At 44.3% G+C, this 16,025-nt stretch overlaps 3 protein-coding genes across 12 annotated transcripts in view; 2 read left to right on the top strand and 1 right to left on the bottom strand.

Annotated features, from left to right (window-relative positions):
* The window catches only part of LOC1279812 (aquaporin AQPAn.G), a 40,650-nt gene extending 33,652 nt beyond the window's left edge, over positions 1 to 6,998 (top strand). For 4 of the 9 annotated variants that reach the window (XM_061654960.1, XM_061654961.1, XM_061654962.1 and 1 more), the window contains 4 exons: positions 4,244 to 4,453; positions 4,567 to 4,647; positions 4,763 to 4,828; positions 5,341 to 6,998. In XM_061654960.1, the coding sequence (XP_061510944.1) occupies positions 4,244 to 4,453; positions 4,567 to 4,647; positions 4,763 to 4,828; positions 5,341 to 5,391 (408 nt within the window). In that variant the 3' untranslated portion in view covers positions 5,392 to 6,998. Of the gene's footprint in view, positions 1 to 4,243; positions 4,454 to 4,566; positions 4,648 to 4,762 lie in introns of all 9 variants that reach the window. The other 5 variants (XM_061654966.1, XM_061654964.1, XM_061654965.1 and 2 more) reach the window with 2 other exon arrangements.
* The window catches only part of LOC1279813 (aquaporin FA-CHIP), a 76,091-nt gene extending 61,380 nt beyond the window's left edge, over positions 1 to 14,711 (bottom strand). For both annotated transcript variants that reach the window (XM_061662725.1, XM_061662721.1), the window contains exon 1: positions 14,620 to 14,711. The gene's annotated coding sequence lies outside the window, so the exon portion shown is untranslated. The remainder of the gene's footprint in view (positions 1 to 14,619) is intronic.
* Positions 13,141 to 15,964, top strand: LOC4578189 (SET and MYND domain-containing protein 4). Its single transcript, XM_001238167.3, has 6 exons — positions 13,141 to 13,537; positions 13,831 to 14,593; positions 14,650 to 14,802; positions 14,858 to 15,031; positions 15,117 to 15,456; positions 15,537 to 15,964. The coding sequence occupies exons 1-6, from the start codon at positions 13,141 to 13,143 to the stop codon at positions 15,750 to 15,752; spliced, it is 2,043 nt and encodes a 680-aa protein (XP_001238168.2). The 3' UTR covers positions 15,753 to 15,964.
* Positions 15,965 to 16,025: the final 61 nt, after the last annotated feature.

Genomic DNA, 16,025 nt, shown 5'->3' with positions numbered 1-16,025 from the left:
GAAACAACGCCTTGTCTGCGCGTCGAGGTGCTTTAGAACGTTTGGTGCCAACCAACGACCGGCTCCATTAGACACTAATAGATGAGCAACAAAGCACTAGACCCCCCCCCCTCCCCCAATATAGTACACCAAACTCAACGCGATCACACTGCACTGTTCCGATACGTTCTGCACAATGCAGATGTCAAAGATGAAACCTTCTTTTCAGCTGTCACACAAACCCCTCCCGAACAGGTTCAGCACTGTTTGGAAAGGGAATGGGATTTCAAAAATAAACGGTTAAAAAGAAGTGCACACAACAATGCGCGTGCCAAGCGTGTGTGACAACATAACCTAAATTACCCATCGAACCGGTTCCCGTGTGCTGGCACCGCCACCGGATGCATCGCTGCATCCGAATAACAATAGACGCGACAACGCATCTCTGTCTGTCTAACTCCCCTTTTTGCCTGTGGGCCTACACCTTCGCACGGGGGCACAGTATTACGTGCTACACAATTTTAGAACACAGCTGTGTATGTATTATACATACGCGGGGTTAGCTCTATTTTGCATCAACACCGTGCACTGCGTCGTTGTTCTGGTGCATCATCATCGTGCCCGTGCGGGGGGTTCGTCGCTTGAGTCTTTTGTTTCCAGCGCGCACTCACTTGTTTACGCAGTCGTGTGGTGTGTTGTTTTGCTCGCTGATTTGCTCGCTGTCAGGACCGGTGTCAGTGAGTGAGTAAGTGCACACGCAGCCATTGCACGATCGATCGATCAGGGCAACCCTTTTAGACAGATAGAAGGGGTTGGTGTGGTGCTCCTGGTGCCACTGTCAATGTGCATCAGACGCATATGTTTACTGGAGTGTACGGCACGCCATACACTTTGTGTGTATACGGGGCCCGCTCCACTCTTCAGGGTGAGCCCGATTCCGGTGACCGAACTGAGGCAGACAATTGTCTCGAAATGCCAAGGTACGCGCGCACATCGATTGCCGGGATGGGGTGTCCCGCCAAAGGTGAGACAGTGTTGCTGCTGCATGTGCTTTTGTGCTGTTTTCTCCCCGTTTTTTTCTTCTGCAAATGGCAACGAGAGAGAAGTGATAAAGCATGTTGTGTATGCATTTTTTTATCAATCATGTGTCACTGAAAATCACAGAGCCCGGATGGTTTAATGGGAGCAGGAAACTGCCCAGCTCTGGCGGGCGCGACCTCATTAACGATCGCCTTTCCGAAGGAAAGTGGTCGGCGCTGAGCGGTGCGGTTTTGCATAAAAATGGATCAAATAAACTTTTGACACGTTCAACCTTTCCTTTCCCGAAACCGCCTCCCATTATGGGTATGCATGGGCTGAGGTCAATCGACATTGCTCTTTGTTGTAACCTTTCTTTACACAATTACCGCATGTCAATGATGTATTTCAATCATGGTGCGGCAATTAATAGTTATTTCATAATTCATCAAAATGTCATCTGATAAATCAAGATCAAGGTTAGTCCGCCGAAAGGCACCACATTTGTGGTTATCCGGCATTGATTTATCTCTGTATTAATCGGAAGCGATGCTATGATTTTTTTACTATTTAAATTTAATACGCAACGATCATCAAACATTAATCGACGCAAATGGTCCACTTCCCCTCGGGTCGTTTGTGCGTAAAACTTCTTTTGGTTACATTTTGGAAGGTTCGTTTCCTTGCACCTTTTTAGTACAGCCCACCAACCTTGCAGCCAGCGTCTGCCAGCCATCAAATGACAATCTTCGCTTTGAGCCCATCAATCAGCAAAACCACAACCACCACGTGTTGCTGTGCGTCTAGCATCCAACTTCCCCATGTTTCATGTTCGCAACGCAAGCGCACGCAGACATTCTGTCGTCTCGTGGCGCGTGCTTGCATTGCCGAACGCGTTTGCTACGTTTGTGCGCAAGCGGTTTTAACACGCCGCGTGAACCGATAAATTCACCCATCCATCAGGCGCCTAATAATAGTCCGCCTGTTGGTCCGGTGCAGATCCCTAATCCAATTTTCGGAAGACATAATCGTGTTGTGGTGCGTGTGTGCGTATGTGTGTGGGAAAATACGACACGTTAGCTCGAACTGAAGGAAGAGTAGCAATAGAGATAAGGGGATGGTTATTGGTCGGTACATATGCACCGACCGGACCGAAAGGAACGGAACCTATTCATTAGTGGGTTCTCCCCTTGCCCTAAACCTTGACCGAATGCGACCGACCTGCTGAACCGGTTCGACCGAAAAGTCGCTCGGTGGTCGAGTCGCTTAAGATACGGGGTACAGCAGCTCCCTTCTGTGCACAGATCAATCCAATTTTGATTTACCCAACATATACACACACGCATAAACACTCTTAGCAACAACAAAAAGCATTGCAACCCTGTGCTCAGAGGTGAAGAAGTTAAGTTAATAGATTATAAAGAGCACCCTCCATGCATATTAACCTTTTGTGTCCTCTTCCTCTTCTCAAGCATACCAGTGGGAGTTGGAGTGTTGATGATGACGTGTGTTTTACGTGTGAATGTGTTTTTTTGGTGTTGGATCGATTTGCACCCGCGCGAAACATTGTAGACGGCTTGCTTTTTGGACAGCCACAGCTACGTCCTACACCTCGCAGCAGCCTCTCATCGGAGCCGAGCAAATGGCCCTTTCAAAAGATACCAGATCTTGGTTTTATGTTGTTGTTCACCGCTGCACTGGTAGCTTACGGACCGTTGAAGTTCATGTTCTGGCTGCTCAAGACGCCACCGGACAGCCTCCGCGTGACATTAGGATGCTCTCTAATCTATTTTAATTACGTGCCCGCTACGTGGAACGTTGCTGGGCTTCTGTTCTGCGTATATCTCTGGCCCGTAAGACACCAGCTTCTAAACACAAACACCATCAACATATCTCTCCGTTCGTTCTGTACCGATTCTTTGGTAATTGAATTTTCGATATCGTCATCGAACGATTCCTGCCTTCGAATTATTACCGCTCGTTAATTGGCAGCAACCTTCGGTGGTACGGGCAAGGGTGGTAATGGTTTTCTTCTACTTCTTCTGCCACCGACCACACGTGTGAACGTGCTAAATAGTAGCCCAGGCTGCCGCCGCCAGTTACCCGTAATGGCAAGTGGCGCGATTAAAACGTTGCCGCTTTAAATGGTGTTGTGGCGTTCGGGCGTTCGCTGCCTGCAATTTATGTTCTAACCAGCTGCCCGCATCACACACACACGTACACACTCACGCACGATCGGTATGTTGGTTTCGGTTGAGCTAATTTGCTTAGCCTTAATTCAAAACGAGCCAAACTCATCGGCGTCGCACCTCGGCTGTGCGGCAGATCGTGAACGATTTTTAAGGAGCAGCAGCCTCCCCCCGAGTATGGTAGCAATTAAAATACGTATCAACCGCGTTGGATGAAGCTTTGAAGAGCGGATAAAGTACGACGCATATAGTGTGAGGGGCTGAAAATTTGATAAACATTTTCGGCATACGAACGAGAGTTTATTGAATGTTTTTCTTATTCATTGATTGTATTTTGTACCTTTGATTAAGTATCTTATTAGATTAGATGAAGTCTTATTAGAACGTCTATTATAGTGTAATACAGATTCAGAAGAAGTAAATAGTGAATTTCCAGTTATGTTTTTGAGAACGGGTCAGTTTTGATAAATTATAGATAATTATCGACATGACACACTACATACAGCAAATAGTTATTTGACTTGCTTGCAGGAGTTACATTCCGCAGCTAAAATAGTATAAAGGAAAGTAAATAATTTAGTTAAAAAACTGGATATGTGACCATTTGTATCTGTTCAGTTGTGTTCTCTCTTATCTTCTCCTTTGCTTGCCTGTCTGAGCAAAACCTTAAATATGAGTACCCAGACGTAGCATAAACACAATCGAATAAATCATAACAACTCAATCGAAATGCATCCGTCAACTTTACACCTTCCCGGTACCACTCGCCATCGTGCAAGGACGCAATTTATCACGCCCGGGCGGTGTACCAAATCAGGTTTAAATTAATTGTGAGATAATGATACCTACAACACACACACGACACGCGCGGTCTGGACCAGCAACAGCGCAGAATGAAATTCTACCATATGATGAATTATGTAAACGTGTTTTCTCCGCCCATTCGCTCCTCTTACCAAGGTCGACGGTCGCTCGGGTTTCCGTGCCGTGTCCGAAGGTCAGTTTAAATTAGGTGATCCATTTTTACCTTTTTTTCCCGTTTTTTTTTCAAAACACAGGCCGCCACACCGTCGGAAGTGGTCGGCGGGCTCGGCGTGACCGGCATCGCCCCGGGACTGTCCACCGGGCAGGGTGTCCTGATCGAAGCGCTCATCACCTTCATGCTGGTGTTCGTCGTCCATGGCGTGTGCGATAATCGGCGCACGGACGTCAAGGGTTCGGCTCCGCTCGCTATCGGACTCTCGATCACGGCCGGCCATTTGGCTGCGGTAAGTAACGGGGTGAAACGGGGCGGTGCACAGTTGGGAGACAAGAGAGAGAGAGAGAGAGAGAGATTTGCTTGATGGACCATTTTTTATGCTTATTTTCTTTATCATAATAGATCAAGTACACCGGCGCCAGCATGAACCCGGCCCGCTCATTCGGACCGGCCGTTGTGATGGGAAATTACACCGATCTGTGGGTAAGTAAATGGCTCCTGCGCGGGGTACATCACTCTTAATTCGTTGATGTTATGCTTTTGTGTGTGTTAATCAAATTATTCTAATCTATATTGTGCGCTATTTCTTCCCCACCAGGTATATTGGGTTGGTCCGATTGTCGGTGGCATTGTTGCCGGTGCCGTCTATCGTCTGTTCTTCAAAGTAAGAAAAGGTGACGAAGAATCAAATTCATACGATTTTTAAGAAACAACTCTTTCCACACACACACATACACGTGAAACATACCCGCCAAAACACAATCTCCGCCAAAATTATGTAAAATCATTTCACTGGCCAGCAGCAGACATATTTATAAAAAAAAATCCAAGAAGCAAGTAGTCGTCGTGTCGCACACACAAAACAGGAAGCAATTGGAGAATCCTCAAAGCACTCGCAATCTGTTTTCGTTTTAAAATTCATTCACATGAACCCAATGGAGTTGGTTTATTATCTGTGGAAAAAAACTTGAAGTGAATCTCATACAAAACAACAAAATCCATCTAATCCAATTCGTTGTAGCTCATACTAACCTAACCCAATCCATACCCATGCTCACCTTAATCCTCTATTATCAATTAGCAGGAGAAGAATGTTTAAATTCCAACGGAAAATTTAAATGTGTTTTCTACTCTTCTTTTCCATTTTTTTCCTCTTCTTCGTCCCCGATCGTCCAGATGAACACTAACAAAGTAGGCCAAGTGACTAACGACGTTCAGTACATTTAGCCCGGAGCGTAATCCGCTAGCCCATCTCGATAGCTCCTACTACGACTAACCCCGACGCCCTGCGTCCTGTGTGCGTGTTCACCGACACAAGTACACACACACACACGTACATACGGGAAGGATCTTGAGATGGGGTAAACATCATCATCTTCATCATCACATTAAAAGCAACACTCACAGAAAAACAAACAGGCCTGGAAAAACTTCAACCGTTCAGCCGCACACGCCCGTGCGCATCTAAAGAGGACATACAGGGGGCTGCTGCTGCTACTAAAACACTCCACACACACACTACTCCACATCATGCCAGCGCGTGTGCTAACCTGTCAAGGGCTAGTGGCTTCTCGTGAAGGAAAAACGCTCCGTGGGAAACAAAACGTTTCGAGACGATCTAAATTCATCCTAACTCGTGTTTAGATTCTTCATCATTGTGCTAACCTGCATGGATGCCTTAGTATCTTAGTAACTGCAATTAATACCACCATCGACAGAGAACATTCATCTAATTTCACTGATATTAGTACTAACAGATAGAAAGAAAGGGTTAATAGTAGATTGTAGTGTTTGCTAGTAATCTAATACTAACACATTCACACATCACTAATAGGTTTGTGTTGCGGCTACGGAAATATCATCAGAACAACTCCAAGGAAAGGGTTACTTATGTACTTGAAGACATAAATATTAGTTCAACAGTTTTGTTTTTCACTTTCGTTCTCGCCATGTGCGAGCCAACCCACACATGAAACACCAGATTATTCACCAGTTGCTTCATATTTTGTCACAGTTGCACAGAAGGACACACACACTCACACAGAGTACGTGTAGGCGGTGAAGATTTAGCGGTTCGGCGTTTAGAGCCACCTGTTTGGTCAGGGTTATGATTCCTTCTCTCCACTTTTCTCCCGCCTCTTTGTTGTTTCTACTGTATTGTTGTTGTTTTCCTTTCAATGTCTGTTGGTTTGAACCTTGCAGTAGGCGGTAAAATACGCACACACACACTTACACCAGGCACACGAATGCGTTTTCTCTGTAAGATTCTTATCGCATATTATGTATTATTTAAACGAAACTTCACACAACTATAATTAGGAAAAAAAACTGGTTAGGGCAGACGCGATGGAGTGCGCAAACGGGCGGGAGGACTGCTGCTGCTTTGCATCGTCTAGGCCCTCCCGCCGCCGATAGGACATGATAGCATGATGGTTTACTTTTCGTTTTGTTTTCCGATTGCGATGCACGCAAATGCATCCGCAGTTGGCAGTAAATTCAAACACCAAACAAGGGACAGTTGCTGCTTGTGCGGTGGCACAGTAACAGAAAATATGACACACACACACACACACACACACACTCACATACACACAGAAATTCGAACAAAAAACGCGCACAGCACACGATTCGCGTAAAAGCGATGAAACTAATGCGAATGCACCGTATCATGTCCGCGGACATCCATCTATCGATTAGGGACCGATCCGATTTACTACTCCGTAAGTTCTATTTATGTATCATATACATCGGAATTTACCAAAACATTATTGTTGCGCCAGCGCGAAGACGAATAAGAGATCTTTAAACAAATAAAGTGTAATGTTATACAGTTACGAGCCTTGGTGTTTCTTTTTTTTGCGCTTGGGTTTGCATTTAAACCAGCGAAAATTTACAAATAGTGATGAAAGAAATATTGCTCTTTAAGACATACGAAAGAAAAATGCTACAATAACAATACTTGAACATTTTTTTAAATAGGAACGGTAAGTTGAGCGGTATTTATTGAACGGTAACGGATTTATTTGAATTTTGTATGGTTATGGTAAGTCAACTGTATACATTTATTACATTTTTATTCTTCTCTTTATCATTTCGAGTAATTAAATCGTGTTTACAGACAAAAAATAAAATCGAAAAACCTTTGAAAATTTACAATTATCTTATGATAATAAACGTAAATTGTTAAAATTCGTGACTAGAGGTCGTTCATACATTACGTTACACAATAAAAAAAAACAATTGTTAATTTTTTAATGAAATTCAATTGTAACTTATCCGGCGAAATTCAATTGTACATGATACCAATCAGTGGCGACAAATGCATGCTAATTTACGGCTGCTGGGTGAAGTTCATTTGACGTAAGTAATTGATTAAGTTTTCCATGTGATTTACATCGATTGTTTATCACCAAAATTGCTTTATTTATTAATTTTTAGGACCTTGCCATATTGTCCGATTGTTTTAGCTTTCTCATAAAAACATCCTTTCTTTAATTATTTACGTTTTACACCAATATAAATATTATTAAACATGTTTGGTGTTTTGGATCAATTTGCGCATGTATCGTTTCTCGATGGGATTCTCAAAAAAATCCAATTAATCCTAATGGAATCCAATTCCAATTGGCTCGAAATTGAGTCGCAATCAAATCCCAATCCCAAATGAATCGCAATACAATCGCAATCGATTCCAATCTCACTCCCAAACAGGATCCCAATCCCAATCTCACACAATTCGCATCTCTATGCGATTCGATTCTATTCGATTCTCTATTCGATAGATATAACGATATAATTCGACTAAAGGGATCCGTTTCGATTCAAATCTTTCAAGGGATAAATCCTTAGTATCTTCTGAATCTCGAATCTGTCACCACTAATACTAATATCTTGCTTTGAAGGCATCTTGTTACAAAAAATAATAACTTTCTTTACCCGGGTGCAACGAATATTAACGTTGAAATGTATCTTCTCGCCTTTATAAATAACTAAAGAATGGAGATCACAACAAATGTTCGTTTTTGCATTAAGACATGTAATGTTATCTACATGAAAAACATAGATTACTCTACTATTATCTACAACAAACTGTTGAAGATAATGCAATACACTTTAACGTTTACAGCACTTTTACAACCAGTCTTGATATACTTCAGCATTTGAAACACACTTAACGTCAGACAAAGCATTTAAGATACAACAATCCAGAAAGTTGAGTTGTCAGAACTCTGAAAATGTGTGAAGCTACAAATATTTTTCTTTCAAAAATGAGTTCAAAAACTGTACTCTAATAGTAATAAAATGCGCCCTGAATTCGTAAAAATCCATCCATAACAACGAAAAACGAATGAACACATATTATGAAATATTCACAACGATAGTGAAGTACCATTGTTTCGTCAAATGTACAACAGCCCTGAGGTATACAACATTCCTCCTTTCTCTCTTAGCATATCCACATTGTTGGATCTTCCCACATAAACCAGCATCAAACTAGACAAACAATAATTCACAAACATGACATGCCAATCTATGCTGAACGTACGCGACATACTTTCTACCTTTTGCGGCTCAAGATTCATTACAACCTGACATTATAAACATGTCGATGGAAATAGCAAATATTATTGAATGTTGCTCTAGCCCTCCGCGTACATTATTATGGAGGGCTTGTACATAACTTCCCAACCCAAAGACCCAACAACGCATCCCGCTCACCACCCATATAATGATGCATATTAAGGCCGGGTCAGGAACGTTTGCTTTGAAAGACAACCCCAACATGAAACATGAATGGACAAGCGCAACGATTACGCAAAACTAGCACTTCTCATTAATTCCAGTAGACGCTTGCCATTCTTCTCGGCGAACGCAGCTTCCATGCCACAACACTTCACGGTTCGAGATGGGATGAATATCTATGCTTTTGTTGTAAACGGTTTTTCCCCCCCTTTCTTTGCTTTGCAAAACTGAGCTCGATCGCTCACGATCGGGATAATAACACACACAAGCGCAAAATATTCACAATTATTGACAGTGTGTCATGAAAAGAAACCACGACCACCTACACCAAACCGCGCCTGACCGTTGACCAATGAAAAACAAACAAATCAAAATAGAAAGAAAAGGAGAAGGGGGTACGAAAACAACCACCGATGAGAATAATGGCACTTGGCCAAAGTGTCGTCTCAATGCCGTCTTGAAGCCGCTCAATGGCACATGCACACCTGGCACCTGGCACTAAAAGGATCTTCTTGGCAAATTTCAAGTGTAATTATCTGCCAAGTGCTGCTGCAGCTGCCGGCTCCATGGCAGCCCCGGCGAAACCGATCAATGTTCCCATCAATATTACCCCGTCCCCAAATTGGGGTCGGTTGCTTTGCGTGATCATTGCTGCAATCGATCGACAGAAACCCTGCCTTCATCAACCCGAAACACATCAACATTCGCCCACGATCGGACATCTTCCTTTCCCTCATCATGGCTTAATCATGTGTGTGATCTGTCCACCCTTGGGACGAACGGAAACTGACCCCCCGGTGTGTGTGGGTGGTGCGAAAGTAGGTGGTGGGTCTGTGTGTATGATAAACGCGATTAACGGAATCAGATAAAATTGATGGATCGAGCTCCAGCTCCGGTTCGTTTATTTTTTGGGAAGCTCGAGGATAGCGAACCGATCGACCGTGACCATGCGTGAATGCGTTTTGTGATTGTTTTATATCCAGTCTTCGATCTTCTACCATTATTTGTTTTTGTTTTTTTCGTCTGTCCGTTGACAACGTCAAGTTAATGTCGCGCGCGGCATAAAATCGATCGTAGGTGCACATGACGCGCACGGACGGCGCATCCTCCGGCAAGGTTAGAGCATCTCTTCACCAGTGGGTGAATGTCGGTTGCAACTCGGTGTGACTCAGCACTGGCCATTGTTGTGCTTTCGATTCGATTGTGAGGTTCCCATTTGAATGGTAAAACACAATAAGCACTTTGAGATAAAGTTTGATGATGATTTTGATGACAAAAAATCAATAAAATGTATGTATAAATCCTTGAAGTAATTCCTACAATTCTGAGATATTGCTAACATGGCAAAGCATCAGTATGAAACATACCAAATTTATGAAGATTTGTACATTTATATGGACATTTGTAAGGGTTCAATTATTTAGACTTACAGTATGCAGCAGCATTTCTGATTATTTCGGCTTAAGGTCTGACAGACGGATGTAATCCGCGATGATGATACACAATTCATGGTTTATCCAGGCGTTTAAATTCCAATTATTTTTGTATGAAGTAAATTCCTTCCAATATTCCTTTCCAATTTTGAAGGAACTGAAGAGCAATGCTGGTTTCAGATTTTCAGGCGGTTTTGGATTCAACATTACTGTCTATGGCTTAAACTACATCCACCCCATTATGGTCATATATTTTGTCTAGGAGATTGCATATTTTTGGCCGAGTAAAAACGCTTTTGTCTAACGATTTAGTTGCTGTATTCAGACAAGAATGAGTAATGCAAATCGACTGAGTAAAGGATTAGGAAATGTATTTTACACTATTGTTTTTGTGTTACATTAGTCCTGAAAGTTTCAAATTTAACTGCAAAATGTTCTTTCGAGGCTTGAACCCAAGGCGGGTATGCTGTTAAGGCATGCGAGTAGATAACTGTGCCACGAGACCGGCCGAAGGTTAATTCGCTAAATAGTTATAAAAATGGGGATTACCAACATTGCAATAAAATTGCATTTTTTTTCTTTTTTTGTGAGAAATGTACACCAATTTTAAAACAAATTGGTCCTTCGAAGCATTTGCAAAAATATTCAAAACTTTTTTTGTCATTTCATGGTGCTGTGTATATAAACCTATCACAGCATAGAACGGATTTTGATTATTTTTAGAACCACCTTCTGTGTCGCAATCAGCAGCGTGAAGTACTAATAGTCACAAATAAAATATCATAACCGAAAAACAGAGAGCATATGCAATTGCTCTTGCCCATGGACACTATCGTTACATTGACTTCTCAATCAAATATTTAATTCTTTATGACCTTAGCAGAATATAATAGATTATAACAAGGGTTTGTTGTGAGGTGTTTTTGTTAGAATCATCCAACAATCTAAATAAAAAATCTACAAAAGCTTAAATAGCTGGTGTGATCTATATAGATAGATAATGTGATGTAGAGCTAACAAAAACAGGTCAATTAAGAAATTGCCCAAGCAATACCGTGTTTCTAGCTTACTTATTGGAATTATAATTACTGATGCTAATTATGCTTACCGATTAGAATTATAATTTACAAATTCCTCAAAATTCAAGCAATAAGCAAAATCAACGAAAAGTCAACTATTGCTGTACGATCGTATCCTTCATACAAGTTCCCCAAGGATATCACAGCAATATTAAACACATTTTCACTTACTTTAAACAGACCTTCCAGAATGGTTTTCATTGCCAGAATCGATATTCAAAATTCCGTGCTAAAGGACGACGCTCTAAATGGCAGTCGAATAACGTAATAAGTTGAAGGAGCCGGCACGTCTACCAGTACACCACTACTTACTTACAAACCCAATGGCTATATATGCCGGACAGTTTAAATCAATAAATAGTCATGCCTTTCATAAAAGCACTACGTTATGTACAATAATGTGTCAGACAAATTATCAGATGCGCAATTCAAAACACAAGGATTCTAGTAAATCCTACCAAATCTCGCAAAAATTGGCAACAATCGCTCCGAAATACCGCCAACATTCATCACGGGGAATTCCCCTCATTCCCAAAACGAGCACACGATCGTGAGAACCTAAAAACTCGCGTGACGATTTACACGAAAGACACAACAGTTTACAAAATGACGCAAGAGCACGATCCAGATACGGAATCGGCGGTCCGTCAAAATATGGTTCGGTGCAAACTGTTTCTAGGCTAAGGAATATCACTGCTTCCCACGCACAACCCCCAAACCCCCAAAAGCCTCCTCCACTTGCAGCAGCATCTGGGCGAAAATGAATTTAAATATCGAAATGAAATGTGTGCCAAAAATTTGCAATCCACACAGTGCACACACACACACACACACACATACACGCCCGCAACCATTAACGGCGCGTAAAATGAACAACTTTACACGGCGTAACGGGAGGCGAACATGTAGAAAGTTTCGCAGCGAGAACGTTCGAGAGAGAGCAACCCACCGAAACATGACGGCAACTGTTGACGACCTTAAAGCCATATCATCATGCTACTCCTCCCGCCGGAAAGTGAACGGAGCGGAGTGAGGGGCATTAATCGCGACCGGTGGAAATGGGTGTATTATTGGTGTAAACATCCTCCCCATTCTGGGATAAGGCGGGGTGGGTTTTTTTTGTTCGTTTGCCGATCACTTCCAGTTATGTGTCGGTGCTTAATTGGGTAAGAACTGAGTGGCAATACGATTGGAAATAAAAATGCATTAAAACTTAATCGGGCTAACAAGGCGATCAGGATTGTTCTCTTTCGGGGATTGACTGGGGGACTACGAATCGCTGATACTGATCGATGTGAACAGATGTAAAAAGAACGTCAAGCAGCATGATTAATAAATCCGTTATTACATAACGTATAAAAATTCGAAAGAAAAATGCTCATTTATTTCCCTTCCAACCGATAAGCGAGTCGCGTCCCCCGCTAGAACAGTTCATTTGGTTACAAACTTAGCATGGTTTTGCTTATCGCATCAATGAATGCACGCGCAACCGTAGGCGATCCTTCACGATCGTGCATCATGTCCCGCACCCGCACCAATCCCCTAATAGTGAACACAAACATTGCGTACGATCATGCGCACTGCCGCGCTAACGCTGCTGCGCACTCGGATGCGTTTTGTCATCCGTTGCGCAAGGGATAAGACGTTACACGGAGCGCGCACGGGTGTGTTACGCTTGTTACTATTATTAAAACAAAGAAATTTTACCATCGCTCGCCCAAATGCACAACAATTTCATTCATTCATCCGTTGGTCGTCATTCCCGACAGGTGGTTATTAAAAAGCGAATCCTGTGCCCGCACGACGACATGGAGGTTAGCAGCGAGACAGGATACTTTCACCAGTACGCTAAGAAGTTTCGCCGCACGCTGACGGCGCAGGAGGTGGACCAGTTTGCGGCACTGACAACGGATCGGGAGCGGTTTGCGTACGTGAACGAGCTGAAGTGGCGCGTCGTGAATGAATTACCCCTCGAGCAGTCATCGCCGGCGAAGGGGAAATGTTTGGAAAAAGCGCTCAAACACAAGTGCGAAGGTGATCGGGCGCTGGGTGATGGGGAGTGGGCGGTCGCGTTAAAGTGCTACAATCGAGCTTATTTGCTTTTGCCGGAAGAAAATGGTGAGTACAAGACGGACCGGGGCTTACTGGTTGCGCATAGTGGATATTTGAATTGAATTTGAATTTATGTGTTTATGGCATCGTAAAGAAGTGTGTGCAGGGTGGTATAAAAACTAGTAAATGGTGCCGTTAAAGCGGTTAGTTGATGGTGACACCTTTGAATTATTTTATGACTTTGTGAAACTCATATAAACTCATAAATCGATTGATCTAAGGACGCCTGCAGCGGTCAAATTAATGTCTATTTGTTCTCCGACTATCAATAAATCTAACCATCCACATCCACATTCCAGCACTCGAGAAAGCGCTCCTGCTGGACAACCGGTCCCAGGTGCTACTGCAACTCACCAAACTCGACCAATCGCTGGCGGATATCGATCGTGCCATCGGCTACGGCTACCCGCCAGACCAGCTGGCTACGCTCTGGGAGCGCAAAGCTCGTATCTTTCAAACGAAAAAAGATTTCAAATCCGCCGTCGAGTGTTACGACAAAACGATCCACTATCTGCAGCAATACCCCACCGGCCTACCGCCCGAGCAGCTGGCCCAAAAGCTGGACGACCTGAAAAAGCTCACCGACACGGTGTACTACCAGTACAAGAACGTCCAGAAGTACCTGGAACCGCCCAAGGGAACGAGACCATTTCAACCGCACCTCGATGGAGCGGTACTGTACGATAGCAGCGAGACGGAAGGTCGTTTCGCCAAAGCCAAAGCAGCGCTGCGTCCGAATCAACTGATACTGCGCGAAAAACCACACGCCGCTGCACTGTTGCAGGAGTACAGCGGGACGCACTGTAGCGATTGTTTCGAACGGATCGAGGTGCTGTACTGCTGTCCGCACTGTGTCGACGTCGTGTTCTGCTCGGAGCGTTGTGAGAGGAATGGCTGCGAGAGCTACCATCGGTACGAGTGTGGCTTTTTGGGTACGCTGTGGGCCTCCGGTGCAACGATTGTGAGCCTGCTGGCACTGCGCATTATCACCCAGAAGCCGTGTGCTTACTTTGAGGAGATCCGTCACGAGTTGCCAGAATTGAGCGCAAGCATGACTGATAAGTAAGGGGGATAATGGAAACACATACCCATTGTACTAATGAAGCACTCTGTTGCAGACTTCCAGATGATGACTACAGGAAGATCTTCAACCTGGTCACACACTCGGACAAGCGTACGCCCGAGGACAATCTCGTGTGGACACTGATGGCAACCATGCTCAACACCGTCCTCCGGATGGCAAACTACAGTGCAGCGGGGGAGGAAAATAAGTATTACAAAACTCAACCGTTAACTCACCTCCACACTCACCATCCTCTCCTTCAGCTTTCTAGGTTATCTGCTGCTGCACAACCTGCAGGTGGTCAACTACAATGCGCACGACGTTTCCGAGGTGCAGCGCAAGCATGCGAACGAGCCGGCCCTATCGGTCGCCGTCGGGGCAGCTCTCTATCCGCTGCTGGCCCTCTTCAATCACTCCTGCGATCCCGGCATTGTACGGTAATAGTGCAGCCCCGAAGCTCCTTTCCCTTTCACTGTTGTCGGTGCGAAAATTGAAATCCGTCTACGCGTCTCCCTTTCGCAGGTACTTCACCGGCACGACGGTGCACGTACGGACGATTAAGAACATCGCTGCCGGTGCGCTCATCGCGGAAAACTATGGACCACTTTACACGCGAATGGCCCGCTCGGAGCGTCGCCAATCGTTGGCCACCAATTACAAGTTCGAGTGTGGCTGCGAGGCCTGCGCCGCCGATTGGCCGACCTGTGCGAACATGAACCATGCGGTGATACGGTTTCGGTGTACGGGGCCGGACGCTTGCCATCGCCCGGTACTGTACGATTTGCACTCCAGCAGCCAGGGTGTGCGGTGTGGTGCCTGCGGACACATTGTGGATGTTGGCGAGCGCATCCGAATACTGCGGGTGAGTTACATCCAGCGGGCTTGCCAGCAAAGGGTTTTAAAATGTAACGTCTTTTTTGCTGTATGTTTCATCGCCAACAGGAAGCAAACATGATCAGCCGCTTCAACGAGGCGAACCATCTCTATCAGGTCGGCATGTACGAGCAGGCACTGGCAAAGTATGCGGCGATTATGCTGATCATGGATGAGGTGCTGGTACCACCGTACCGCGACTATCACATGTGCCAGCAGGGCATGCGCCGCTGCTGTCTGGATATGGGCAGCTGTTACGTGTCCTACCCGGCCAGCGAAAAGTAAAACGAGTAGCGGCTAAAAAAGAACCCGAAAAAAGCGTATCAAACAACAATACGCACTTTAATGTGGTTGTTTACATTGAATCCAAAGGCGCGTTGTCATGGGTTACCGTAATACCTGCTTCGTGATTGAAACCTCCGATCACTTCCGTCTTCCGTCCGTTTTTTCGTCGTTGCGTAAATAAAAAAAAAACCGGTCAGCTCCATTGCTAAGAACGCATGCGCGTTTTCGGGGGTTTCGCTTTTTGTAAACAAACAACAATCCACCATCGCAGTA

The sequence above is a fragment of the Anopheles gambiae genome, chromosome 3, assembly GCF_943734735.2.
Source record: "Anopheles gambiae chromosome 3, idAnoGambNW_F1_1, whole genome shotgun sequence".
NCBI lineage: Eukaryota > Metazoa > Arthropoda > Insecta > Diptera > Culicidae > Anopheles > Anopheles gambiae.
This window is presented reverse-complemented; position numbering and strand designations above follow the sequence as displayed.

Coding starts and splice junctions, on each gene's coding strand:
- LOC4578189 (XM_001238167.3), top strand. CDS start 13,141: ATGCACAACAATTTCATTCATTCATCCGTTGGTCGTCATTCCCGACAG. Junction 13,538..13,830: donor GCTTTTGCCGGAAGAAAATG/GTGAGTACAAGA, acceptor TCCACATTCCAG/CACTCGAGAAAGCGCTCCTG. Junction 14,594..14,649: donor AGCGCAAGCATGACTGATAA/GTAAGGGGGATA, acceptor ACTCTGTTGCAG/ACTTCCAGATGATGACTACA.